The sequence below is a fragment of the Rhineura floridana genome, chromosome 1 (genome assembly GCF_030035675.1).
Source record: "Rhineura floridana isolate rRhiFlo1 chromosome 1, rRhiFlo1.hap2, whole genome shotgun sequence".
In the NCBI taxonomy this organism is placed as follows: Eukaryota; Metazoa; Chordata; class Lepidosauria; order Squamata; family Rhineuridae; genus Rhineura; species Rhineura floridana.
In genome coordinates, this window is record NC_084480.1 from 170,995,277 (window position 1) to 171,023,034 (window position 27,758).

At 44.7% G+C, this 27,758-nt stretch overlaps 1 protein-coding gene across 2 annotated transcripts in view; it reads left to right on the forward strand.

The window, feature by feature from the left end:
* The window catches only part of KAT14 (lysine acetyltransferase 14), a 52,428-nt gene that overhangs the window by 19,372 nt on the left and 5,298 nt on the right, over positions 1-27,758 (forward strand). For both annotated transcript variants that reach the window (XM_061585787.1, XM_061585798.1), the window contains exons 6-8: positions 2,045-2,604; positions 3,743-3,879; positions 9,909-10,084. In XM_061585787.1, coding sequence (XP_061441771.1) covers positions 2,045-2,604; positions 3,743-3,879; positions 9,909-10,084 — 873 coding nt within the window. The remainder of the gene's footprint in view (positions 1-2,044; positions 2,605-3,742; positions 3,880-9,908; positions 10,085-27,758) is intronic.

Genomic DNA, 27,758 nt, shown 5'->3' on the forward strand with positions numbered 1-27,758 from the left:
CCCCATTAATTTTAATCCAGATGGTGGAGCTACAAAGCTCATCCTCCTATACATCTGTGCAGGGATATGTTTTTCATATATAGTGCGATCCTACCTTTCTTTATATTCCTTGTGTTCTGTTTTAAACATAACCTTCATTTGCTGTATTCAAGTCACGGGAATCATTCAACTAAGTATCAGTCATACCTATGAAATCATATTTACCCTCTTCCTTCTTTGGCTCCATAAATCCGATCAACCAGGAGAAGAGCAGCATTCACAGTACCAGAAGGACAGATGAGAAAACTATCTGGGCTTCAAAGTCCTTGAGTTTCCTTTCCAGAACTTCAAAGTCTGATGTGATTTCTTCATAGCTCCGCTTGGCACTAGCATTCGTTCTCTCATGGATGAGAAGAAAGGGATACATGTCGGTGGGCTTTGAGTATTGGCAACCCTTCAGTCACATCTCTGATCCATCCTCCAGGGAGACAGCATACCTGGTGAATCTATGGGTGGTCTTGGCATACTTGGGTTTCTATCCCATGAAGTAGGGAGTCTCCCACTATTACTACTCTTCATGTTGTTGTGGGGTGTGGTTTCACTGCCTCTGCTTGACTGAGCTTCAGCCTGTCTTGCTGTCCCACAGGGTCTCCTGCAATTCCTCCTCTGCAGGCTGTTCTCCAGTCTCTTTCTCAAGTACCTGAAAGTGACTCCATAGTTCCACTGGTTCAGGGTGTCTTCTAGATTTTCTGCTCCTGTCATCCTTTTTCACAGAGCTTCCTCCACTTTGTTATTTCTCTCCTCAACACTCTCCTCTTCTGCTTCAACTTGCTGTTGTTTTTCCACCTCCTGTACTTCTCTTTGCTGTTGTTGTTTCAGCATTCTGTTTAAGAAGTCTTCGTCTTCTCTTTTACTCCTGAGCATGGCTCTAAATCTCTCAGTTTTTCCTCCAACAGCACCACCAGCTTGCACTTGCTGCATGTATACACCATGTTGTTCTCAGGCAAGAAGACCAATAGTGCACACACCTTGCAGGTCACCACCACTGGAGTGTCCTTTCTATCCATGGTCTCTTACTATTTCTTTCTACTTGGATTGGAATACCCTGTGCTGTGTCCTGTCCTCCTTGAAGGTTAACAGGAGAGTTCCACTGGTATATGATATGCACTAAAATATTTTTTTGTGTTAGGGACCTCCCCTGCCAAACTTCACTGACAAACTCCCTGGTTGCTTGTGCTGTTCACTGGCTCCCTTGTATATGATCTAGACAAGCTAAGGCAGCTCCCTCTGCTCTGCACAGTTAGGAGTCAGGGAACAGAATGAAACTCCCAGCATACACAGCTGCTGCTGGTTACACTCAGCAGTTATCAGGACACGCCCCTTCAGTATACATCTGTTGATTTTTTGTCCTTGTCCACCAAATTGATATGCTTTTAAGATACTTTTGTACTGCAGAAGGGCCTAACTATTGTGGAATAGTCTCCCCGATGAGGTACGTCTGGCGCCGACGCTGCTATCTTTTCGGCGCCAGGTGAAAACCTTTTTATACTCCCAGGCATTTTAGAATGTATCTTAATAATTGTTTTTATCGTGTATTTTAAACAGTATCTTATTATTGTTATATTTTGATGTCGCTTGGTGGTTGTTGTTTGTTGTTTTGACTTTTGATTCTGTTATATTTACTGTATTTATATATTTTGCTTGTTTATCTTTTATGTACACCGCCCAGAGAGCCTTTTTGGCTTAGGGCGGTATATAAATTAAATTAAATAAATAAATAAATAAATAAACAAACTTTTCAGCTGTTAGGCTTTTATGGCCTACCTTCCTGAATTGAGCACCCTATTCAGAACACCACTGGATCTACTTTTCTTTAGTGGTCTGATTTTCATCATTCTGAATCTAAGTACCATATGTAGAGAATACTATTTTGGAAAGGGCAGTCCCAATGGAATATTACATCCTTTCACATTAAGGACCATCCTTAGTGATCTGTTAGGAGGAGCACCCAGTTGTATTATTTATACTATCATAATATTTGTGAAATGTTTTGTTCTGTTTATAGATGATGAAGAGATGGAAGGTGATGGTGTTATAGACCCAGGAATAGAGTATATCCCACCTCCAAGTGGGCCAGTGAGAATGATCCAGAAGAAGGTGAAGACACCTGAGCAGATTAAACAAGAGCTGGAGAGTGAAGAAGAAAAAGCAGAGAGACTGGAACGTGATGCTGAAAACTCTGATAATACACACACATCCCTTCAGGACCAGGGTCGAGACAAACGGAAGATACAGCCAGAACGTAAGGATGCTAAATCCAATATACCCAAGTTTACACCTATTAGTATCTATGAAGAAAAGCTTCTTCTGAGGAACTTGGAGGGTTGTCCTCATGCTACAGCTATGACCCCTGAGGCTCGGAGACTGAGACGCAAGTTGATAGTCCGACAGGCCAAACGAGAGAGAGGCCTACCCCTCTTTGACTTGGACAGCACTGTGAATGCTGCTCTTCTCCTAGTTGATCGGATTTATGGAGCCAAGGAAGGAAGAGTTTCCTGTTCAGCAGCAGGTTATGCAATGTACAGAACTACCAGCCAGGATTTCAGAATCTTGGATCGATACCAGGTTAATGTTTCCAAGCGCAACTGTTTTTCCAATAACTCCCATGCTCTGGATGGAATAGTGGGCAAAGGGGATGCAGGCCTTCTAGTCCATACAGCACACTTTTAGGCACTGTTTGTTAGGTAATTCTTTGTGTATCCCTGTCCATGATCACATCCATTGTGAAATTCCTCTAAATGAAATGGAGCAATGTTACTGCTTGGGACAGGCTGCTCTAACCTCTCTCCTTTCAAGAGGGTGATGTTTTATTATTTTTGTGGAAGGTATGTGTGGTGGCTGATTTCATTTACTTTGTATCTGTTTGCTGTAAGTCAACTTAAATGATGCTTGCAAGCTTGAAGTGTTTTCAAGGTCAATACAAGAGACTGCCAACCTATATAGATTTTTCTTCTTAAAAAAAAAAAAGCTTAAGAAGTTGTGGATGCTCTAAGAATCCTTCTAGTGAGGGATCTGTGGCTACACTCTTCAGTGGATGGAGATTATCCACATACACCCAAGATTGTCTCCTTACTGCAATCATATGACTCCCAGATTCAGTAGTTAAAATTGTTCGGATCCTGGGAATGACATTCTTGGGTATTAATGTACCAACTCATTTATAATTTATTTTTGCAGAAGTTAATGGTTTCTTGGAAACCAAGACCTGTTTTTAATGGAGTATATTGTACCCTGAAACTGTGCTTGGCCTTTTTCAGTGGGAGAAGCCCTCCCTCCCTCACAAAGTCTTGCATAGCTCTGCCCCTGAAGCAAGTGTGGATGGGAAAGAGCCAACTTATGGATAAATTCTTCATCCATTGATGAGAACAGACAGTCACAGTAAGTCTAATGTTCATTTTAATAAGGTAATACTGTGCAAATTCCTAAGGGGAACTAGGTAACATCAGCATCTTGAAAAGAAACTTCCACCTTTTTTTTGAAAATTGGACATAATAATAATAATAGCAACCTGGTAGTTGGTGCAAATGACTATTTATAAAATGGCAAGTTAGCTGCAGCATGCAACTGGTTATCTATATTTTCTTATCAAGTTGCAAGGATCAGATGCAGATGTTATTTATATCTTGTTAATCACAGAGCACTGCCCTACCATTGCTGTCTGTTCTAGGCTGATTTCCTCATTGGTTTTGTCTTTGTTTTACAGACTAAGCTGTCTGCTGTGAAGGGGTTTCGACAAATGCCAACAAAATTTCTGTGCCGACTTGTAGGCTCAGAAGATGCGTTAACTGACCACAGCATTATCAGTCCCTACACTTCCCGTGTTTTGAAACCCTACATCAGGTACAGATTACTTAGCTATTATCATTTTGGAACAGGCTGTTCCTTTTCCTTTTTTCCCTACAGATAACTTTCTGGACAGATAAACATACTAATGATTATTGGTAATTGTTCAGCACTCTCATTTGGCAAAGAGCTCTTAGAGCCTTGACTTGAGACTGAAAGATAGGATAAAAATTATATAAATGCAGTCTATTAAGTCTACTCATAACACCTTTGTGAAATCACTGTAATCCCCATTTTACAGATGGAGAACTGAAATTGGCAGAGGTGATTTTGCTACCAAGTGAATCCATAGCCATGGGGAGATGGATGAGCACCCAATGTGGAGTGTCCCTGCAGAGCAGATAGGCAACTTCTCCCTTTGTGCTTTATACCAAAAGCATGGAAAGAGGAAAATTTACTTGTTTGCATTTCCTCTTGTGATACTTATGCATAAGACGCAATACTGAATAACTGAAGGATTTGGCTCTTGTGCTAGGAGAAGCCCTTCCCTCTGCAGGCCTGGCTCTGTTATGCCAGAGGACAAGCACCTGTTAGTGTGGTAGATCTGGAACAAAAACCAGCACATTTACCAGATATACAGGATCACAGCACGTGTAACTTTAGGAATTTTATTCAGGTGGCAGAATGCTCTCAGGGAAAAGGACGATGTATTAATAGATAAAGTAAAAGGCAATTTATAAGGTAACAACTGAAGGCTGTCACAGAGAATGGAGGGGTTTAGAGGGAGTGAGAAATAACTGGCAAACCCAAGGAGGTTAGAAAAACGAACAGGAGTAGCGGAAGCTAGAAAACTGATGAGGGAGAGAGAGAAGTTATACCTTGCTGCAGGGTATGTCTGAAAACACATGAAAGGGAAAGGAAGCAAGGATCCTTAGCACTGGGGCGAATTAAAAAAAAGTAGGAAGAAAAAGTAAAGCTTTAATATTCAAGTCCAAGCAGTGGAACAGACTTTTGAGGCATGTATAAAAAGGAAGGGGGGAATTCAAGCCTTTTCGTTGATGCAGAAAGTATTGTAAATTAAGATGGTGGACCTTTAGTACCAATGAGAAAGCAAAATATTTAGGTTCATGTAGTCCTGAGTTGCTCTCAAGGAGCTGTTATGATTAGCTTTCTGGTGGCCTGATCGAATGATATATTTCCAGATTTAAATATTCTGCATATGGACATTGAAAGGGCATATGGGCACTAATGCCCCCTTCCCTGATAGTGAACACAGAGATGTAATTGATGATTTTCAGCATTACCAAAGAAAAGATGCCTTGATGAAGCAGGCAAGAACCCTACAAAAATTCAGTTTTGAAGGCACTCTACTACTGATACTGCAAGACCTAAGCGGTAGAACACTCTAGGTTGTATTCAACTAAATCCTACTTAGAGTAGTCCCATTAAAGTTAATAGACACGACTAACTTAGGTTCATTGATTTCAGTGGGTCTGTATTAGATATACCACCCTCTGAAGGCACAACCACCTGAGACTAGCAACAGAGAAATCTGCAAGCTCCCATTATCAAGTAGAGAGCTTTCCAGCTCTTAATACGAGCAGTTGGCATGATCCACTCGGTTACAACCTGGAAGGCATCCAGACGAACCATCCTTTCCTGCCCAATAGGGCTGGTCTACCAAAAGGAGAAAGAACACAAGCAAGATCACAACCCACTGTGAACTCATAATGGGCTCCTTTTGAGATTTTCACCAGAAGCAAGGTGCACAGAGATTTGAAGAAATTTACAAATCTGCTTGCTTTGACCTGACCCAGGCTAGACTCAGTGCAGCAAATATACAGAACATATACTCAAACTAGATACACTCAAATATATATTCAAACTCAGCAGATGGCACAGATGACTGCCTACACACTCACCTCCCTCCACCCACTATCGCTGTGTCTCCAAGAACCAGTGAGACTACCTTTAGGTCTGATTGCAGGGCCTCCAAGTAGGTAACTTCATAGCAAAATGGGGCATGATGACCTGACAGGTTCTATATTGTTACTTGTTCATATTCTGTCTTTGTTCTACTTACGTATAGCCACTGGTCAACATGTGAGGTTGGGTATGGGAGGGGAAAATTGTCAGCCCTTACTTTAGTGCCACGGGTACACTGGCACCATTGATGCAATACCAAGGGGACTTAAAGGTGCTTTCTTGGAATGTGGAGGGTGTGGGTGATCCCATCAAAAGGAAAATGATATCTAATTATTTCAAATATCAAAAACCCATTGTTACATACTTCTAGGAAACGCATCACACAGATGTGGGAGGCTGCTGAGAGATGAATATTTTGGGCACTGTTTTTCAGCCCTGGGCTTCAAGTGTGGCAGGTGGCATTAATATTATTATTAACATTATTAATAGTAGTAATATTTATTATTAATAGCAGTACAAGGGTTCTGTGGGACCCAGAGGATAGATTTATCTTTGTTAAAGATACTTAAGGAGATAGACTTCATATTTGTTTTATACAGCCCCAACTCTAGGCAATGGAACTTCCTCATACTGGTTTTAATAAATTGGAATGCTTTGGTGACGGGGACTGGATAGTGGGGAGCCATCTGAACACAGTTTTCTATAGGTTGCTAGACAAAAAAGGGAAAATGTCCTTGTGATGTTCCTATATATTAGTGTATATATGGTAAGTGCTGGTTGTTTAGAGTATACATGGTAAGTAGTGAAAGAGGAGGGGGAGTGAATGGGCAATAGAATGCTTGATGATTGGCTGAATGTTTAAAATGGCTGACAGTATAAATGAAAGGATGACAGGTAAATCTGGGTGAATGTGAGGTGGTAAATTGTGGAATCTGGGGGGAGAAGAGAAAGAGTGGATTGCTTGGTGGGGTTTGAGAGAGTTGTTTGTCAGGAGAGAGTGAAGAAGGAGGGAGGTGGAGTTCGGATTAGTATTGAGTAAAACCATATGCTTATGTGCCTTAAGAAGAAATCCTGTTAATCGTATTAGTTTTGTTATCTGTAATAAATACTTAATTTGGTTTACCAAAGGCCTGATCCTTGGCTGGGGTTTCACAGACCAGAAGGGAGGGTAAGGTAATGACCAAGGCTGAAGGGGAACTGTAACAAATGGTGGCAGCGGTGAAGAGAATAACAATACCAGTATTCAGAGTCTCTGGGAATACTAGTATTGGGACGTTACTGGTGGTTGCCTAGCAGGGGGATCTGTTGAGATCTGTGCTAGAGCGGGGAGAGAAATCATAAGAGAGAGCGGTCCGGACTGGTGGAGTCCCTGGTGGTGCCTAGAGACAGGCAGTAACCACGAGCAGGTAGGAACCTGACAGGGAGAGCCAGGGAAGGACGCCTCACAGTCCTCTCTAAGCCCAGACACACATTTTCTACCTTTGTATCATGATATAACCTGAGAAACATTTGAAGGGCCTTTGAATCCTCAACTTTTCTTTCTGTTCTGCTTGCTGCTGCTCATACTCCAGAATAAATATATCATAATCACAGCTATGCTGGCAGGAATGGCACTTTCTGCAGATACAGGCTGAGTTGGAATGTCTGACTGTGCACCGGCATCAGTACAGTTTCAGATTTTCCATCCTAGGGTGGCCTCCTGATTGAATGACATTATTTTCAATTACATTAGCCTGCACTAAACAGCCCTCATAAAAGGCTGGCAGATTTCTGATCCAGTGAGGCCTCATTTTTCACAGTAAAATTAAGTAATTAAATTAGATTTATATACCACCCTTTCTCCCAGGAGGAGCCCATCTAAAAAACCCTTGGCCATTTTCACCCTTGATGTGTTCCTGGCCGTTGACTTGGGAAGTAAGCTTTCTTCTCAACTAGTTTTGCAGAAATATCAGGTTGGCCCAAAAAATAAAAGTGGAGGTGGTTTGAAAATTATATTCAACATCTTACGAAATATCAATTTAGACTTTTGACCTTTTCAGCTATCTCATGGCACCAAACGGGTGCTCATATCTTGGGCAGAGGCTGGGATCAGGAAGCTTTGAGGTTAAACAACTTCTGGTTACCGTGTTTGTTGACAGTGTTGCTCTATTACAATTACACCCTGCTGAAGACCTCCCCGGATTATGTCCATAATCAGAAACTATGGTGAAGGAAAGGAGCAGGGTTTAGAATTAAATATGGGAAGTCAGATTCCTTGTACATAAACATAGGTCAGAAAACACAATTTCAGAAAATTCCAGAAAACACAAAACCAAGACATGTTATAAAGCAGTAAAGTACCTTGGAGTGAATATCTCCAAGAATTTACACAAAATTTGGAAACAAAAGTACAACCCAATAATAAGAAAACGGGGGGGGGGAGTTTCGGCATGGCACAAAAAAGACTCCATACTAGAGACAATAGCGTCCATTAAAATATTCCGAAGCTCTTCTGTTTATTCCAGTTTTGCCTAAATATACTAGTATCAAAACAATAAAATCCTGGCAAACTGCTTTACATGTTTTTAATCTAAAAAGGTCTACATTGGAATACAGTTTATTTTAAAAATCACACACTGGAGAATGGGAGACCCCTAATCTTCAATTATATTTTGATTCTAATAAATCCATCACAAATATCAAAATCTCTTCAAAATTGGTTAAATATATATGAGTTAATATGTCCAAATGTTTGGCCACACTGCAGTCTCTAAATTATAATCTGGTTCTTCATTGTGTGTATATATATATATAAAGATTTCAAGTGGTTGTCATTCTTTAGGCTTTCTTCGCTAGGTTGAGTCTCTTCTTTCAAAATATGGAGCCTAGCTAAACTTACGTTTTTATTCTAGTCTGCTTATATTAAATGCATGGTCTGCATCTCTGTTTGCAGGAAAGTGTTTGTGTGTAATATAGATGTAAACAAGCGTATTTATATGTAGTTGTATATATATGTGTGCAAAAAAGAGACATGATTGTAAAAGAAAAGATTTTTTTTAAAATTATATTTATACCCCTCCCTTCCTCCCAGTCGTGTAGGGTGGGATCAAATGTCAATGGAAAGTACAGTTTGAGACTATTCAAAGTACGCAAAACAAACACAATGACCATTCATAACAGTAGTAACAGGTCATAACATGGATGTTCTAGGTTTACTATGTTAATACCTGTACTGGGGTTAAAAAAATCCCACTATCATTATTTAAACCTGAATCGAGCTTCTTGATAAATTGAATGTAACAGCCGTTCAGGGCTCACTGCCCTGTCCCCCTAGCTTCCATTTGTGTTGGAGGTCTAGGTGGGCTAGCTATGACCACCAGCACCTACTGATGCAGTCATATATGGGACACATCCATCTGCTGACAAGAGTCCCAGGTGTGGTTGAGAGAGGGACAGGGCTGGAGAGGGGGCTACCTAGATGGCCTGTGGAACCTGTAGGAGCAGAAAAGAGTGAAGAAGGATGGTGCAACTGCAGCAGAAAGGGAGGGGAAGAGCAAGAGATGGGGTGGTGACAACTAATCCTAAAAGGCAGCCCCCAAAAGCAGGCACAGAGACAGGAACCTGCTGTAGGGAGCTCAGGTTACACCTTGTGGATAGAATTACACCCTCAGGTTGTGCTGCTTTGATCCTCAAGACTTGTACACTACTAACTTGAGGTTTGCTTGTTGTCCCATGGTCTTGCAAGTGCTGGTCTGAAGAGTAGGCAGACCTTGGGACCTCATGGAGCTCCAGAAATTACCAGAGAAGCATGAGTAGGAGACTGTATGAGCACATGGGGGAAGTAGCTGTTCTGTCCTGGCATTCTGGGATACAAAGAGGCTCCCTGTCATCTTTTTTATAATTTTGTGTAGCATTTGACGTCGAACCTCTGCAGTAATCTCTATTTGAATTCATACAGGAAGATATTAAAATATGCGAGTCATGGGTGCACCAGGTAATTGTGGTAGCTCTTTTCCTTAAACTGCCATTTTGTGACTGGTTTTGGCAACTAGACTCTGGCAACAACAAAAAACTATCCACTCCTCGTCTGTATGCACCATGCCCATGTCTGAATTACAGGCCTGATCTGATCTGACTACTTTTGTGCTCTAAAATGACAAATGTTGTTGTTTCCTCTCCAGGCGTGATTATGAAACCAAGCCTCCAAAACTTCGGCTGCTGACTGAGATTCGTGCCCATTCACACAAGAGTGATCCTAGCTGGACTGCTGAGCCAGATGCACCCATTGATTATTGCTATGTGCGCCCTAACCATATTCCCACTATTAACTCAATGTGCCATGAGTTCTTCTGGCCAGGTAGGGCTTACTAGATGAGCTAGATGGACAAGGGAAAGAATGTGGCTGACTCCTCATTCCATTCTAGTAGATATATTAGAGCTCTAATGCTGAGGCTGCCAGCTCCTCCTCATTTTTTAAAACGAAAAGAAAATCAGCTGTTGGGGGGGGAGTTAGTGGAGATGTGTGTGTATTTAAGGCCACAGCTTTTCCACTCCAAAGTGTCCCCCAGGGCATACATGCATTTTGAGGAGGGAAAAGCAGCAGTTGGGACAATTGGAAAAGAAAAGTGGAAAAAAAGGAGAAACCTAATGAAGCTGTTTTTCTTTACAAGAAAATAATTTGTGCATAATGCATATCCTGACGCCATCACTTCTCTTTTTAGGGGCCAGGCAAACTTTTTATTTATTTGTCCAGGCTTTTGGCCCTTTAATTGGAGGGCACTTAGGTATACGTGTGGCCTCTTTTGCCTTTTTTCTTTTCTTTTTTTTTTGGTGGGGTGGGTTGAATTGGAGCTGCCTTCTTATACATATATATTATGAATAAGCATTTTAGGTTTTATTATTATGATAATAAAATCACTTTTGTGAAAAAACCTAATGTATATGAAATATACTCCTCCTCCTGCTACTAATATAGCCTGTGTATGGGTGAGGATTGTGTCTTAAATCTAGTATCCACCTGGAATCTATTTCATACACAGCTTTAGAATGATTTGAGAAGAATCCTGTTTCCTTTGTTTTATAGTTCAAGAGCCTATGCCAAAGTATTTGTTTCATGAGAAATAGAAAGTTTGACTTTTTAAATACCTTAAGAAACATGGCTGAAACTGGTGCCACTTTTGGTGTAAGGTTCAAAGTGGCACCAGTTTCAGCCATGTCCCTTAGGAAATAATTATTGGTTCCTGTGAAGAAAATGCATTGCTTGGCATTATAATAAACTGTTTTGTGTTAGCTAGAAATGTAATTCCGGTGTATGTAAATGTGTTTGGGGATTAAGAGGTTAACCTGACCTGTCCAGGAATTTCATTGTAGATACAGGGCTTGGCACATAGGCTGAGAACCGTGGCTGAGAATTATGACCCTCTAACTTGTGGCTTGCGAGTCAGTGGCCAGAGGCTATATCTGATCATTAACTTGCTTTGGCTGGCAGATCGGGGAGGATCTTAATTTTATTATAATTTTATTTATTATATTTATATCCTGCCCTTCCTCCCAGTAGGAGCCCAGGGTGGCAAACAAAAACATTAAAAACTCTCTAAACCATCATAAAACAGACTTTAAAATATATTAAAACAAAACATTTTTAAAAACATGTTAAAACAGAACATCTTACGCAAAGAGTGAGCAGATCAAGGCATGATCTCAGGATACACAGGATATGCAGACTGTAAATACAGCTAATAGAAGTCAATGTCTTTAGGGTTGTTACTAGTGATCGGAAAGCGGATTGTGATCATGTCTACATTTATTTTGACTGAGCCTTTGCTCCATGGAGAAGTCACTTGTATGCTAGTTACATTTCCTTGTTAAGACTTCTTTTTTTCTTAAGAACCGTTTGTTAATCTTTTAGAAACTCTTTGTTTTATACAAACCGTGTCTTCTGTGTTTATATACCACTCCACATCTATAAGCCAAATGACAAGCTACTTGGAGTTGTTCTAGAGGAGAAACAAAGGGAATTCTAAGGCTGTTTGGGTAAAAGGCAACTGGGGGGAAAATGAAGACTTTCACCTGATGGCAGCTAGTTCTTAATGGGGAGGATGGGCAAACAGATGCGCACACTCAGTTGTGGCTGAAATTCCATCCCCATTGCAGCACAGGACCCAGGGAAGCTGGTGTGCTGTGACAGTTCCTGTTACCCTAGTTTAGTGAGGCCAGATATGGATTAAGACCCAACATAGTCTGAGTAAAAAGTTCGAATTATCTACATTATTCAGAAAAAAATGTTCTCTGCACTTGCTGTCATCCAGTGAACCAGACAATGAGTGCTCTCTGTCCACCCAGCAGAAGACATAGTCTTCTAAATTGAAGGAGACAAGGCAGAGAAGCTGAGCAGGGAGATGCCTCCCACTTCCTTCCCAAAGCCAGTCTTCTCCTGCCTTTACAGATTTGGGAAGTAGGTTATGTGCTTGGTTTAAAGAGCAGGCCTGAAGGAAGACCATGAAAGGAGAAAAGGAAGAAACTGAGGTGCTTGTCACAATCTAAGCCTCCACATGGTTGGTCTTGTTATCCCCTGCCCCCACCCCTCAGTTGTTTTGTTTTAAGGTAGGTATCTGAGCACTTTTGTGGAGGATGCAGGGAGGGGAGAGGGAGGAGAAAGTTCCATTGCAGAAGCAGAAATCCTTGCACTGATGGGATGAGCTGGTCAGCTACGGCCCGGGGCTTTTACTTCTTGATGGAGCACTTGTTTTGAATGCAAAAGCTTTCCAGGCTCTCCCCCACACTAGACCACCACACCATAGGAGAGACCTTTTGCAATTTAGCATTTAGGTTAGCAGGTGCTTCACCTTATTTCTGTTAAGACCTGGGACTGAGCAGCGATCCCACGTCCCTGTGCAGTTCTTCTGGGGAGGTTGCATGTCAGTGATGGGCACTTAGGTATGTGTGTGACTCTTACCTTTGTGCAGTAGGCTACATTCCAGCCGCACCAAAGTCAGTTTTCTACACGTGGCCTCTCCTTCGAGGCTATGAAGAAGAGTTACTGTGTTGCAGCCAGGCAACACCACTATACAAGGGCGCTGAGCAGCCTTCGGGAGGTAGTGTGGTCTGAAGAGAGTCCTGGGGGCCAGGAGGAGAGGTTTGGAGGGCTGCATTTGGCTTCTGGATCTGAGGATCCCCACCCTTGGTGTAAACTGAGCGTAAAGATTGCTTCTGACTCTGTACACAGAGACAGTGAAAGAGAGCTCTGACCACATTTTGAACCTCTGTTTTGATGACATTGCCACCAATGTTCTGTCATACGAATGTTATGATAAGTGGACTATTACTGTAAATATTTGCACTTTTGATGATTATTTTATTTAAAAAGCATTTATAAATCACAATAGTAAAAATCTCTAAGTGGTGATATTTTAAGCAGTGTTAAAAGTCTCTAAGCAGTGAGTTGAGCTGGAGCCACATCTACCATTGCTTATCCATTTCAGGTATCCATTGCACTACCATGGTTGTCTTCACAAAACCTCTTGGAGAGTATGAAACCTTAAAAATAGCTGGGTATAATCCCATTTTCCTCAGGTAGTCCGACATTGTGTGGGAAACACTGCCATCTAGCATTCGAAGACAAGAATGGATTGAAGTCAAGACCTGGGGCATTGAGCCCCTCCCACTCCAGTACATTCTTGCCTTCGTTCGAGGCGTTTGGATTTTCCATAGGAGGTGGGCCATCACTGTGGGGAATAGTTCCACCTATCGTGCGAAGGCAAGAATGTTTTTGAAGTCAAGACTAGGGACGTCATGCCCCTCCCACTCTCCAGTTCATTCTTGCCTTCGTACGAACAAGATTGGAATTTCACATAGCATTTAGCTAAGTCTCGTATTTGTCTATTTGTCTTTAAAGCCTTTTTTCCGTTTTTGTGTCTAGCATACTGAGGGTCCCCTTAGAGACCGCGGCTGCGGCTCTCTTCGCTCTTTCCTCAGAGCTATTCAATTTATTTTATTTCCTTGACTGGGGGCTCCCTCTGAGACCGCGGCTGCGGCTCTCTTTGTTTTGGCAGTTTCAAGCCCCCTCCCCCCCGGCTCTGTCGTATCCGTAGCCAGGGGGCTCCCTCAGTGACCGCGGCTGCGGTTCCCTTTTTTGATTGCCTTGATCGCTTTTGACCCTCCCTCCCCCCCCTGATCTGTTGCCGCGGCTGCGGCTTATCCGATCTCAGCTGGAGCTTGCAGCTGCGGCTCCCGCCGTTACTCCTTTGCCTCAGATCGCCCTCGCTACATGGCTTAAATCCCACTGCGAAGGGCTTTACAGACCGCGACGGCGGCTCTCTCTGCGGCGGCTGCCGTTTTTCCCCTACCTGCTTCCTTCCGGGGATTTTCTAGAGCCGCTACTGCGGTTTTCGGCGAGACCGTGCTGGGCAGCCCTTCCTCCAGTTCGCTTCCGACGGCCGCCATTGCTTCTTCCCTCTCCGCCATTTTTTCCCGCTCTTTTTTTTCCGGGCGCCATTTTTTCTTTTTGATTTTGAATTTCCCGCCCTTTTTGTTCTCCTTTTATCGGATACCTCCCCTGCAGGCTATCTATCCGTACGTTTGTGTATGTGTGCTGCTGACAAATTTACACACGGCTGATTTACACACATTTACTGTGGCTGTAATCCTAGTGGCTGAATTATATTATCAAGGCTGGAGCTCCAATCCTAGTGGGCTGGATTGTATTATCAAGGCTGGAGCTTTAATCCTAGTGGCTGGATTACATTATCAAGGCTGGAGCTTTAATATCAGTAGCTGACTTGTATTAAATCTGATTTACATTGTATATCCTGCCCCCTCTGGGGCCGTGAACAAGCCAAAAAACCCAGCCTACAGCACTAATCTGAGTGTGCCAACTCTAAAACAGCCTATATTATATTAACGCTGATACCTCAGTGCATTCTGCCCCCTCTGTGGCAGTGCACTTCGCCATCTGCCAATGTATCCTACCCCCTCCGTGGTAGTACGCTGTGCCAGTTCGGGTCTTTACATTCTGCTCCCTCCGTGGCAGTGTACTGCACCCAGGTTAATATAAGATGGCAGAACAGCCAGGCATGTCACCATCAACACACATGGTGCCAGATCAGCCAGACATGCCACAATCAGCCAAGCTACAACATCCTAACACGTCTAAGACCAGACATGCCAAAGCACTGGCTAAGACAAAACATCTTTCCAGCCATAGTAAACCAAAGCGCCCTCGTTATGTCTCTGTGCCAACCACCGCTACAGCACAGAAACACATAAGTGACATTTTCCATTCTCCTACTACTGCCTCTGACGAGGAAGAGTTTGTTGGCTTCCCCGCTCACTGTTCGCCTAACAAACCTACCTCTGGCTTACCGCCTCAAACATCTGTTCCAATAGTTCACCAGGCACATACATCTCCCACATCTGGTCTGCAGCTGTCTCCTGATTTCCTCTCCCAACTCCAAGCCATGCTGGCTTTTTTCACACGAATGCAGTCACTACCACAAGTTCCTGCCATACCCCCACTCAACATGGACCAACGTGCGTGCCATGAAGCTCATCCTTCCTGTTCACCAGATCCCTTTGATGTAGTCAGAGGCAGATGTATGGACGAAGCCTCGTATGCGGAGGAGTCAACTTTCACTGACCATGTTGAAGAAGACGACTGGAGCGACTATTCAGATCATGAGGAGGATACATCGTATCGCCTGTTTGATACCTCAGACTATCAGCCGCTAGCACGTAGGGTACTTCATACCCTTGGTCTCCAGACTGCGCCTTCAACTTCGTCCGCCCCAGCTATCAAAGGGGCCAAGGTCCTCAAATCCTCTGCACCTACTGAACACTACATCCCGGTGCCGGACCCAATTGCCAAATTAGCCTCCGAAGAATGGGCTCATCCACTCAAAGCCCGACGCTTCAAGAACCTGGCTGACAGATTGTACGCCCTAGCCCCAGACTTTGCCACTAAGTTAGATGTCCCTGGCATAGATGAACCAATCGCTCGCCTCGTTTCAAGATCTCTTTTGCCCAGGGAAGGGGAATCCCACCTAAAAGATACTACTGAGCGACGAATAGACTTCGCCCTCCGCAAGAATCACGAGGCCACTGCCTTAGCCATGCGTGCCTCTGCTTCAGCCTCCATATTCTCCAGAGCCTCTATGATGTGGATGGATGACCTTCTAGAGGATGCTAACCCTGATCCTGTCGCCTTCAGAAGAGCACTATCAAAATTACGTAAGACAGCAGCTTTTGTGGCCGATGCCACTTTTGATGCCACTCAATTAGGGGCACGAGCCATGACGACTCAAATAGTCGCTCGTTGTACCCTCTGGCTTCGCCACTGGCAAGCTGATTCAGCGGCCAGACTGAACCTGTCCAAGGCTCCTTACTCCGGATCTCTACTCTTCGGCGAGGAAGCTCTAAAGGCAGTTCTGGTTGATCCAAAAGACGCCCAAAAACCGGTTCTGGCCACAGTCAAGAACATCGACCACAGGCCCTTCAGGCGATTTCCCTCCTTTCGTTCTAACCAGTCCTTTCGAGGAACGCGGCCAGGAGGACGAGGTCGCGACTTCAGACCCTATGACCCCAACGCATTCAGGGGCTCCTGGAACCGACGCTTCCAGGGCAGAGGTCAGTACCAAGGGCGCAGGGGCAACTCATCGTCCTCATATAGGGGAGGCCCTCGCCTACACAAGTAGTATTAACGCCCTCCCCATAGGTGGCAGATTACTTAATTTTGGAGATCGATGGCTGCGCCTTACTACGGTCTCCTGGATCAGGGACCTTTTCACTTATGGCTATACCATAGAGTTCTGGGCAATCCCATCAGACAGATTCCATCCGTCTCCTTGCCCAAGGGCACCAGCCAGGCACAACATCATGCAGACAGCTATACATCACCTCTTGGACATAGCGGCAATAGAGCCAGTTCCCACAACTGAGAGGTCGGAAGGGGTGTACTCCCTCCTATTTGCTGTGCCAAAACGAGATTTATCTTGGAGGGCGGTATTGGACCTCAAGTTTGTCAACCGTTTTGTAACATACCGCAGGTTCAAAATGGAATCTCTCCATTCCATTACCGAGAGTCTGCATGAAGGAGACTTCCTGGCTTCTATTGACCTTAAGGAAGCGTATCTCCATGTGCCCATTTGCATAGCCCACAGAAAGTTTCTTCGGTTTGCCTTTGGCCACCAACATTTTCAATATAGAGCGATGCCATTTGGCCTCTCCTCTGCTCCAAGAGTATTTACCAAGGTGCTACTCATCCTAGTGGCTTACCTTCGGACCCAAGGGGTTCACATCTACCCATATTTGGATGATCTGCTAATACGGTCCAAGTCTGAAGAGCTGGCTCATCATCATTTAATGATCACCCTCAATGTTTTGCAGACCTACGGCTGGCTTGTCAACTTCGACAAAAGCCATCTCCAACCAACCCAACGCCTACTACATCTTGGGGCAATGTTGGACACCCTGCAGGCAATGGTCTTCCTGGCTCCAGATCGCATCACTGCCATCACAAGCATCGCAAGGTCCCTGATGCAACAAACATCCGCAGACGTCATGCTTCTCGCCAGAGCGCTCGGGATGTTTATCTCCACAATCCACATTGTGCCCTGGGCTTGAGCCCACACTCGGCCCCTTCAGTGGACTCTGTTGCCTTTTCAAAAAGACATTGCCAGCTCCAACCATCGCAAAGTTCGTTTGAGCCCCGCTCTGCGCCTCTCCTTCCGCTGGTGGACCAAGGTTCAACACCTCTCCAAGGGCACGTCGTTCAGAGAACCCCGCAGAACCGTCGTGACCACAGATGCCAGCCTCATAGGTTGGGGAGCCCACTGCAACTCCCAGTACGTTCAGGGGGTTTGGCCCAACGCAGAGCAATCTCGAAGCATCAACTGGCTGGAACTAAAGGCTGTCCACTTGGCTCTATGTCATTTTCAGTCTCTGTTCCCTTTGCATCATGTGCTCATTCGAACAGACAACACGTGTGTAAAATCACATTTGAACAGACAGGGGGGCACCAGGTCTCGTCCTCTGCAGGACTTAGCCTCCCTCATCTTTGTCTGGGCAGAACAACATCTACAATCCCTGAAAGCAGAGCACCTCAGAGGGATTTGGAATGTGACAGCAGACTGGCTCAGCAGACAACAGGTCTTTCCGGGAGAATGGAAACTTCATCCAGCCATTTTCCATCGTCTCCAGTGTCGGTTCGGTGCCCTCTCAGTCGACCTGTTTGCTTCCAGTCACAATTGCCAGCTTCCAAGGTACTTTGCCTGATACCTGGACTCAACAGCAGAAGCAGTGGATGCTCTGACAACACCGTGGCTAGATGGTCTATTGTACGCCTTTCCTCCCATACCATTGTTAGCCAAAACCTTGAGGAAGGCGCGAACCGAAAGGGCACAGCTGATTCTGATAGCACCATTTTGGCCACGCCGACCGTGGTTCTCAGATCTTCTGGCAATGTCAATGATGGATCCTTGGACACTTCCAGTAACGCCAGACCTCCTATCCCAGGGTCCAGTACTGCACCAGGACCCTACTTGGCTCAATCTAACAGCGTGGCGTTTGAACGGAGACATTTGAGGTCAGCTGGACTGTCTGACGCTGTGATTGATATTATTTTGGCCTCGAGAAGACCATCTACCACTCGCATTTATCAACATACCTGGGTGGCTTTCTCCAAGTGGTGTCAGTCCCACCACCACGATCCATCCCAGGCCAATGTGCACCAGGTGCTCCAATTTCTCCATAGTGGCTTTATGATGGGACTTCGACCCAACACTCTACGTCGACATGCGTCTACTCTGTCATCCATTCTCTCAGTGTCCTCTCCTGGAGATCATATTTCCTCACATCCGTTCATCAAACGTTTTTTGAGGGGAGTCGCCCTACGCTCTCCGGCTGTTGTCCATCGGTTCCCCTCATGGAGTTTGCCAAAAGTTCTGCAGGCTTTGCAACGCCCTCCATTTGAACCCATCAGGACTGTGCCCCTACGTATACTGTCCTTCAAGGTCCTGTTTCTGATCGCAATCACATCTGCCAGACGCGTTTTGGAGTTGGGCGCACTGTCTTCTGCTCGACACCTCTGCGTCTTCCATAAGGACTCTGTTGTGCTGAAGACTGACCCTTCCTTTCGTCCCAAGGTCGATTCAGTTTTTCATTGCAACCAGGACATTGTGTTGCCTTCCTTTTGCCCGGATCCTACCCATCCTCTTGAAAAGGCTTGGCATTCGTTAGATGTCCAGAGGGCTCTCAAGACCTACCTGTCTAGGACCCAAGAGATTCGACGAACGGAGTCTCTGTTTGTATCCTTTCATCCAAGGTCTATGGGGCATAAAGTATCCAATTCTACCTTATCCCGTTGGTTAAGGGCATGCATTACTTTAGCATATGAGTCCCTGAAGCTGTCAGTTCCAGCTAGTATAACGGCTCATTCTACCAGGTCAGCTGCCACCTCGGCTGCTTTTGCCACTAATGCTCCTGTTGCCGATATTTGTAGGGCTGCAGTCTGGTCTACCCCACACTCGTTTATAAGGCATTATAAAATTGATCGTTATGCCTCTGCTGATGCATCTTTTGGCAGACGAGTGTTGCAACAGGTTCTTAATGAGGATTAACATGTGGGTGGTCCCTCCCTATATGGGTTGCTTTGGTACATCCCACAGTGATGGCCCACCTCCTATGGAAAATGTACCATTGGTCTCACCTGAAAGGTGATTTTCATAGGAGTGGGCCATCACGACCCTCCCAGTTGGAGGATGACTAGAGATTTTATCAATGGGTTACATGTTATTGTTACGCTATTATATTTAAATGTAAGAGTGAAGTCAAGACTTTTAGTTCTGTTATGTTATGTAGTTATGTTAGAGTCATGTTGTTATGCATGTGACTATTATGTTATTTTCCTGGCGGGCCTGTTGGCCTTGTTCTTGTATTTTTAGATATCTCTTTTTAGACTCGCTACGAATGAACTGGAGAGTGGGAGGGGCATGACGTCCCTAGTCTTGACTTCAAAAACATTCTTGCCTTCGCACGATAGGTGGAACTATTCCCCACAGTGATGGCCCACTCCTATGAAAATCACCTTTCAGGTGAGACCAATGGTACATTTACTTTATAGAGTTAGCTAAGTTGGTGATTGAGTGTGTGGGACTGTTGAGCTCCCCTGCTGTGTGATACAGTTCAGAGTTATTTGGACCGTTTTTTATTTTTAAGTGCAATAATAAAGAGCATCACAAGGCATAACTGCACAATAGCTGCACAACAACTGCTCCATTTTGCATTTGGGACTTTACATTCTCCCCCACCTGAGGGCGTGTACTGAAGTCCCTTGCCACACCGCACCCCCACCTCTGTGCGTGTGTCGGTGATAGTCCCTTGCCACACCGCACCCCCCCATCTTTGTGTGTCTGTTGGTGATATATATACCGCATCTCTGTGCGTGTACAATGGCGGACCAACAACAAGAGGCACATTTGTCTGGGACAAAGCAGCCCTGCAAGACCTCGCATCACAAGTCTGCTAAGCAAAAACAACCCAGATTTCACTCCAAGGCTGTGGCTAAAGCCAAACACCTGTCTAGCCACAGTGCCATCAAGTGACCATGTTATATTTCTGTTCTGCCTTCTGATGCTGCTGGCCAAGAAAGATTAACAGCCCTCTTTCACTCGCCAGCTGGATCATCTGAGGATGACTTCAAGGGTTTTCCTAACCAGCCTGTGGACTGTCTCTCTCAATCCATTTTATCACCTGCGACTCATATGTCTCACCAGTCCAGAGAGCCCCCTGCAGCTGTGCCTCAACAAGGGCAACTGCCTGCTTCTTTACAGGGACTGCAGTTGTCGCCTGAATTCCTTGTGCAGTTAAAGGATATGTTGAGCTTCTTATCACAAGAGCAGTCGAGAGTCCAAACGGCTCCATTACTTCAGCACAGTGAGCAACGACTTTCCTGTGCTCCGGCTCCGTGTGGCTTTACTGATGTGGTCCCTCCTTCCTCACCTAACCCATTCGATGTTGTCAGAGGCAGGATTGGAGATGAGATTCCTGGTTTGGAGGATCCAGCATATTCTCTTCAAGGCGAGGAAGATGAGTGGAGTGATGATGCAGAACTTTTTGATACAGCCGACTATCTTCCCCTCGCTCGTAGAGTTCTGGGCACGTTAGGCCTTCAAACTCCACAACCTGAATCTACCACTCCTCTGACGAAAGGGGCCAAAGTCCTAAAATCTCCCAGATCAACGGACCACTACCTTCCTGTGCCAGACCCCATCGGCAAACTGGCCAAGGAAGAATTGGACCACCCGCTGCAGGCACGCCATTTTTCTGTTATGGCTAAAAGGCTCTGTGCATTGGCCCCGGACTTCATGAATCGCCTGAATGTCCCAGGCATCGTCGAGCCGGTCTCTAGTTTGATTTTGAGGTTCCTCCTACCGAAACAAGGGGACTCACAACTAAAGGACCCCTTTGAACCAGGCACCTGGTTGGCCACTGTGAGAACAGGATGCTGGACTAGATGGGCCACTGGCCTGATCCAGCAGGCTCTTCTTATGTTCTTATGTTCTTATGAAAGCCGCATTGAGACTTCCGGGAAGGGTGACTTCGCTTGTGCCTGCTTTTCGAGACGAGCTCTCGTCTCAGAAGAAGTTTTTTCAGCGTAAATCAGTCAGAACATTCTTTTTGACTGATGAAGATTTTCTCTCGGGAAGGGGGAAACATAGAGATTAACCATAAAAGCCTGTTTTTGTTTGGGAGGACTGGATCTCATTAATTTATGAGAGAAGGTTCAGCCAGCAATGCCGGAGGACGTCCATCACGCTCTAGCTGAATAAATGACACGTTTATCTTTTCTTTAAAGAAGAACGGACTTAAACAAGCAAGCACCCTTCTTTCTACATTTTTTTTTCATTTGGTTAATTGTTGCTGAAAACAGAGATTTCTCAATGAATCAGCTATAAAGATCTTCTGGGTGAGTTAAAAATTTTCTCCTTTATTCACGAAACTAAGGAGGAGAAAAATTGAAAAAAGCCTATCTTAGTTTTTATTGCAAAAAGCTGGCCTGGAGGTGCATTTTGAAGATATAAACGGAGGAGGGATTTCTATTTTGAGGAGGGAAAAAATAAATAAATAAATTTGATTTATGAACTTTGGAGCATTATACGTTTGGGATTATTTTCTTTTTGGTCTATTTCTTTTTGACGAATCTACTTGTTCACGACGCCACTAACCCTTTTGAAGCTGGGAACTGGATTTGTTTTGTATTCCTGAACATGAGAGATAAGGCAGGCTGTACTGTCTACATTGTGACTTCATCGAGCCTGGAATATTAACCCAATTGTGACTGAAATAATTTTTGTTTTTGTGGTTCTAAGAATGGCAATCAGGAAAGGGGCTGAGACCATGGAAGAAATCATGTTTCAGAAAATAATGGATGAGATTGAGATAACGAAACAAATCTGGAGACAGGGTAGACAGAAGATGAAAAATGAATTTAGCAAAATGACGCAGGAGTTTAAAGAAATAGTGGATTCTGTGAGAGAGGAGGCTCTGGAGACTGGAACAAATGTAGTATTGGAAAAAGATCTGGAGTCTATGGATACAAGAAACAAAGCTTACTGCTTGGAACTTAATGTTGTCTCTGAAGAAATTAATGAAGATAATAGAGATAAAGTTATCAATGTCTTGGATAATTTTTTTGGACTGGAATGATGTGATGGAGTTTGACATAGAAAAAATCTATGGAATTGGCTACAGATATGGGACAATGGAAAAATTCTTAAGAGATGAGCCAGTGCATTTTGTAAAAAAGAAGAGCAGAGATGTGACTTTACAACAATATCTCAACAACATATTCAGAATTGATGGCAAGAAAAGATTTGTGATGAGGGAGATTCCCATCAGACTCTTATTATATGACTATGGCTATGACAGCAAGATTAATATGGGATACTGATAATGGAAGAATGGATACTGAAAATACTGGACTGAACAAGACTATTGAAGATGGAAGATGGAATCAATATTGATATTGGAAGAATGGCTATTGAAATCACTGGATCAAACTGGTTTGACAAGATGGATTAATCTATATGTTTATTTGGACTATGGCTATGATAACAAGATTATTACGGGATACTGATAATGGAAGAATGGCTATTGAAATTATTGGACTTAATAGGATTATCGATAATGGAAGAATGGTTACTGAAATTATTGGACTTAACAGGATTATTGAAGATGGAAGATGGAATTAATATTGATAATGGAAAAATGGCTATTGAAATTATTGGATCTAGTGGATTTGAATGAGATGGATTGGTCGACATGTTTATCTGGAGAAAAATTGAAAGATATATCTTTCAAGGAATTGAAATCACTCTTTGACTTTTTGTGGGAAGAATAAAGTAATGTTTATGAGATTTGATGAATAGTTAAGATAGCTACTGGAGGAAAGTGATTTTATAACATAATTTAGGAGACAGGATTGTTATATATTATAGACTTATAGCTGATCTGCGATAAATCGGAAGTCAACATTTCATTTTATTGTTTAATAATTTTTGTTTTGTTTTGTTTTTTGTCTTTAAAAATTTGAATAAAAATTAATGAAAAAAAAGAAAGAAAGCCGCATGGACTATGCTCTGAGTAAAAATCACGAAGCTACCACCTTCACTATTCAGGCATCCGCTGCAGCTTCCATCTTTTCAAGAGTATCTATGATGTGGCTGGACGAACTCTTGGATGATCCCAGTCCAGACCCTGTAAAGCTCAGAAAGGGCCTGGTAAAGTTATATAAGACTGCAGCATTCGTGGCCGATGCCACATTAGATGCCGCACAGCTGGGAGCGCAAGCCCTAGCTTCACAGGTGGTAGCTCGGCGTACGCTTTGGCTCAGGCACTGGGACGCCGATTCTACGGCCAAGGGCAACTTGTCAAGGGCGCCTTTCTCTGGCTCATTACTTTTCGGAGAGCAAGCCCTCAAGGCGGTCTTGGTAGACCATAAGGACAGCTGAAGACCAGTATTGGCCACATCCAAGAGAGAGGATCGTAGGCCGTTTAGACGTTTCACCCCATACCGCTCCTTTCAGCCCTTTCGAGGAGCGCGGCCTGCGGGATGGGGCTGCGATTATCGATCTTCTGATTTCCGTTCCTCCAGAGGAACCTGGAACAGACAACGCTTCCAGGGCAGAGTCCAGAACCGGGGAAGTCAAGGGGCCTCAACTTCAGCATGTGGCAGGGGAGCTCATCAGCGCAGACAGTACTGATGCTTTCCCTGTAGGGGGCAGATTGCTACTGTTTGCAAGTCACTGGTTGCGTCTGACACAGGTCGCTTGGGTCAGAGATCTCTTCACTCACGGTTATGAGCTGGAATTTTGGCTGACCCCTCCAGACAGATTCATCCCCTCCCTCCTGCCCAGAGTCCGAGACAGACACCAGATCGTGCGGGAAGCCATTGCTCATCTTCTCGACATAGCTGCAATAGAACCAGTACCATCGGCGGAGAGAGCGAAAGGGGTTTATTCTGTCCTTTTTGCAGTTCCCAAGCGAGATCTGCCATGGAGGGCAGTGTTAGACCTCAGATTTGTCAACTGCTTTGTGAAGTATCGACGATTCAAAATGGAGTCCCAGGCATCAATTATAGAGGCTCATCATGAAGGGGACTTTCTGGCTTCCATAGACCTGAAAGAAGCATACCTCCATGCGCCTATCTGCCCTGCTCACAGACGTTTCCTGTGGGTTGCCTTCGGCCCCCATCACTTTCAGTATCGGGCAATGCCTTTCGGATTCTCGTCGGCCCCAAGAGTCTTCACCAAAGTGCTGATCACCCTGGTGGCTTACCTCCGCCTCCAGGGCATTCACATTTACCCTTATTTGGAAGATCTGCTGATTTGGGCTGCTTCCAAGGATCTGGCCCTCTCTCATGTTCACTGTGCTCTCACAGTTCTGCACACCCATGGTTGGCTCATCAACATCGACAAAAGCCTCCTTCATCCAACCCAACAACTGCAACATCTGGGAGCGATCTTAGACACCACACGGGCCATGACTTTTTTATCACCAGATCAAATTGCGGCCATCAGAGAGATGGCCCTGGACCTGGCATGTCATTCAAGTGCAGACGTAATGATTCTGGCAAGGGCTCTGGGGATGTTTGTCTCAACCATCCACATCATACCATGGGCTCGGCATCACACTCGACCCCTTCAGTGGGCCTTACTACCTTTCCAACAGGACATTGCCATGTCCAACCATCGCACAATCCACCTGGATCCCTCACTGCGTGCTTCCTTCCATTGGTGGGTGATAGACAAAAACCTTAGCAAGGGAACCCCGTTCTGGGAACCAGACAGAACTGTAATAACAACAGATGCCAGTCTATCCAGATGGGGGCCCCAGTGCAATTTTCAATTTGTTCAAGGAGTGTGGTCCAGCACAGAAGCGAATCAGAACATCAGTTGGCTAGAACTGAGAGCAGCCCATCTGGCCCTTCGACACTTTCAGTCTTTCTTTCGTCTGGGCCATGTACTGATTCGAACAGACAATACCTGTGTGAAATCTCATCTGAACAGGCAGGGGGGAACCAGATCACAGTTTCTCTAGTTGCATTGGGCCGAAATACATCTCATTTTGCTAAAGGCAGAGCATCTCAGTGGTGTCTTGAATGTTACGGCTGATTGGCTCAGCAGACAACAGGTGATCCCGGGAGAATGGAAGCTCCACCCTACGGTGTTCAGCCTTCTCCAACAGCGGTTCGGCATCCTCTTGGTGGACCTGTTTACCACCAGTCACAATTGCCAGCTACCTCACTACTTCTCCAGATATCTCGACGCCAACTCAGAATCTGTAGATGCCCTATCGACACCATGGCCGGAAGGCCTCCTGTATGCCTCGATATCGCTACTGGGCAGACCCGTGAGGAAGCTACGACATGAAAGGGCCCGTCTGGTTCTAATAGCCCCATACTGGCCTCGCTGGCCGTGGTTCTCAGACCTGCTCTCCCTGTCTGTGATGGATTCTTGGAGATTACCAGTCAGACCAGATCTTCTCTCTCAGGGTCCGATATAGCATCCAGATCCCAAATGGCTCAGTCTGACAGCGTGGCGTTTGAATGGGGACACTTGATTTGTTCAGGACTTTCTCAGGGGGTTGTGGATACAATCCTCGCTTCTTGGAAGCAGTCAACCTCTCGCATCTATCAGAGCACTTAGTTTACCTTCTCTAAATGGTGTGACTCTCAGAACATCCAACCATCCCAAGCTAATGTTCAACAGGTGCTGCAATTTCTGCATAGAGGTCTGAAGATGGGACTTAAACCTAACACCTTGCATCGCCACACCTCCACCATATTGTCTGTTCTCTCCATTACATCTCCTAGTGTTCCTATGGGCTCACACCCTCTCATCAAACGTTTTCTGAAGGGAGCTGCCCTACTATCGCCGGCAGTTTATCACCGTTTTCCTTCATGGAGTTTATCAAAGGTCCTGCAAGCCCTGCAGCGTCCTCCCTTTGAGCCTCTTCGATCTGTGCCACTATGGCTTTTGTCCTTCAAGGTCCTGTTCCTAGTGACTGTCACCTTGGCGAGAAGAGTTTCAGAGTTGGGGGCACTGTCCTCGGCCCGCCATCTGTATTTTCCATAAGGACTCAGTGGTTTTGCGTCTAGACGCCTCCTTCCGCCCGAAGGTCGATTCGGCGTTCCACTGCAACCAGGACATTGTTCTTCCCTTGTTCTGTCCGAACCCCATGCATCCACTGGAGAAGGCCTGGCACTCGCTGGATGTCCGGAGGGTCCTCAAGACCTACCTGTCTTGAACCCAGGACATACGATCAACGGATTCACTGCTTGTATCCTTTCACTCTCGTACTCTGGGGAAAAAGGTGGCCAGATAATGTAGATTATCTTCTTGGTTGTGTGCCTGCATTGCATTGGCCTATGAGTCCCTTCAGCTGCCAGTGCCTCGTAATATAATGGTGCACTCAACTAGGTCAGCAGCAACTACGGCCGCTTTCACAACCAACGCTCCTCTGGCAGAGATTTGCAGAGCGGCTGTATGGTCTACCCCAAATTCCTTCATAAGACATTATAAGATAGACCATTACGCTTCTGCTGATGACTCCTTTGGGAGGCGTGTGTTACAACAGGTTCTTTATAACAAGTAATCAAGGGGCGGTCCCTCCCTATTAGGGGCTGCTTTGGTACATCCCACATGATGTTGGACTACCTGAGGAAAATGTACCATTGGTATCACCTGAAGGGTGATTTTCTCAGGTAGTCCGACATCATGGTCCTCCCTGTTGGAGGCTATCTGGGTTCTAACTCTTCGGAGATTATTTAAACTATTTAGTTAAGTCAAGACCCGTTTTGGAACTATTAAACTGCATGTAGTCTCTGGGTTCTTATTTGGGACAAGGTTTTCCTTGCTGGTAGGCCTGCTGGCCTTTTTTGTCTTCACAGATATCTCACTTCGGTGTCGTCACGAATGAACTGGAGTGGGAGGGGCTCAATGCCTTCGAATGCTAGATGCCAGTGTTTCCCACATGATGTCGGACTACCTGAGAAAATCACCCTTCAGGTGATACCAATGGTACATTCTCCCTTAAATGTCTCAATTTTTTCTGTGAATATTTGAATTTCCAGTGCAAGCCAAATTAATTAACATTTTCTTCCTGTTCCTCTTGGGATCTGGTAAACTCTTTGGACACAGTCTGGTCAAAGTTGAGATGAATGACATGATTTAGTCATGGCAAGTTCCATTTATTTTAATAGGAGTTATCTACAATTAAATTTTGTTGAATTTTGCTCTTTGTGTTTTATTCAAAATAGTATGGAGAATGAGATTGAGTAAAAAGAAAATGCCATTGCACACAGCAGCTTTTGGGGTAGAAATGAATTTTGGTTCATAGGCCTTGAATGTCCAGCTGAGCATAAAGACAATGTTAAAATGATAGATATAAACCTACATTTGCACCACAATTTTCAACCATAGTTTTATATTAGCTGAAGTGGCCTCTTCCTGTTAGAGCAAGCACCTATTTTCCCTGTT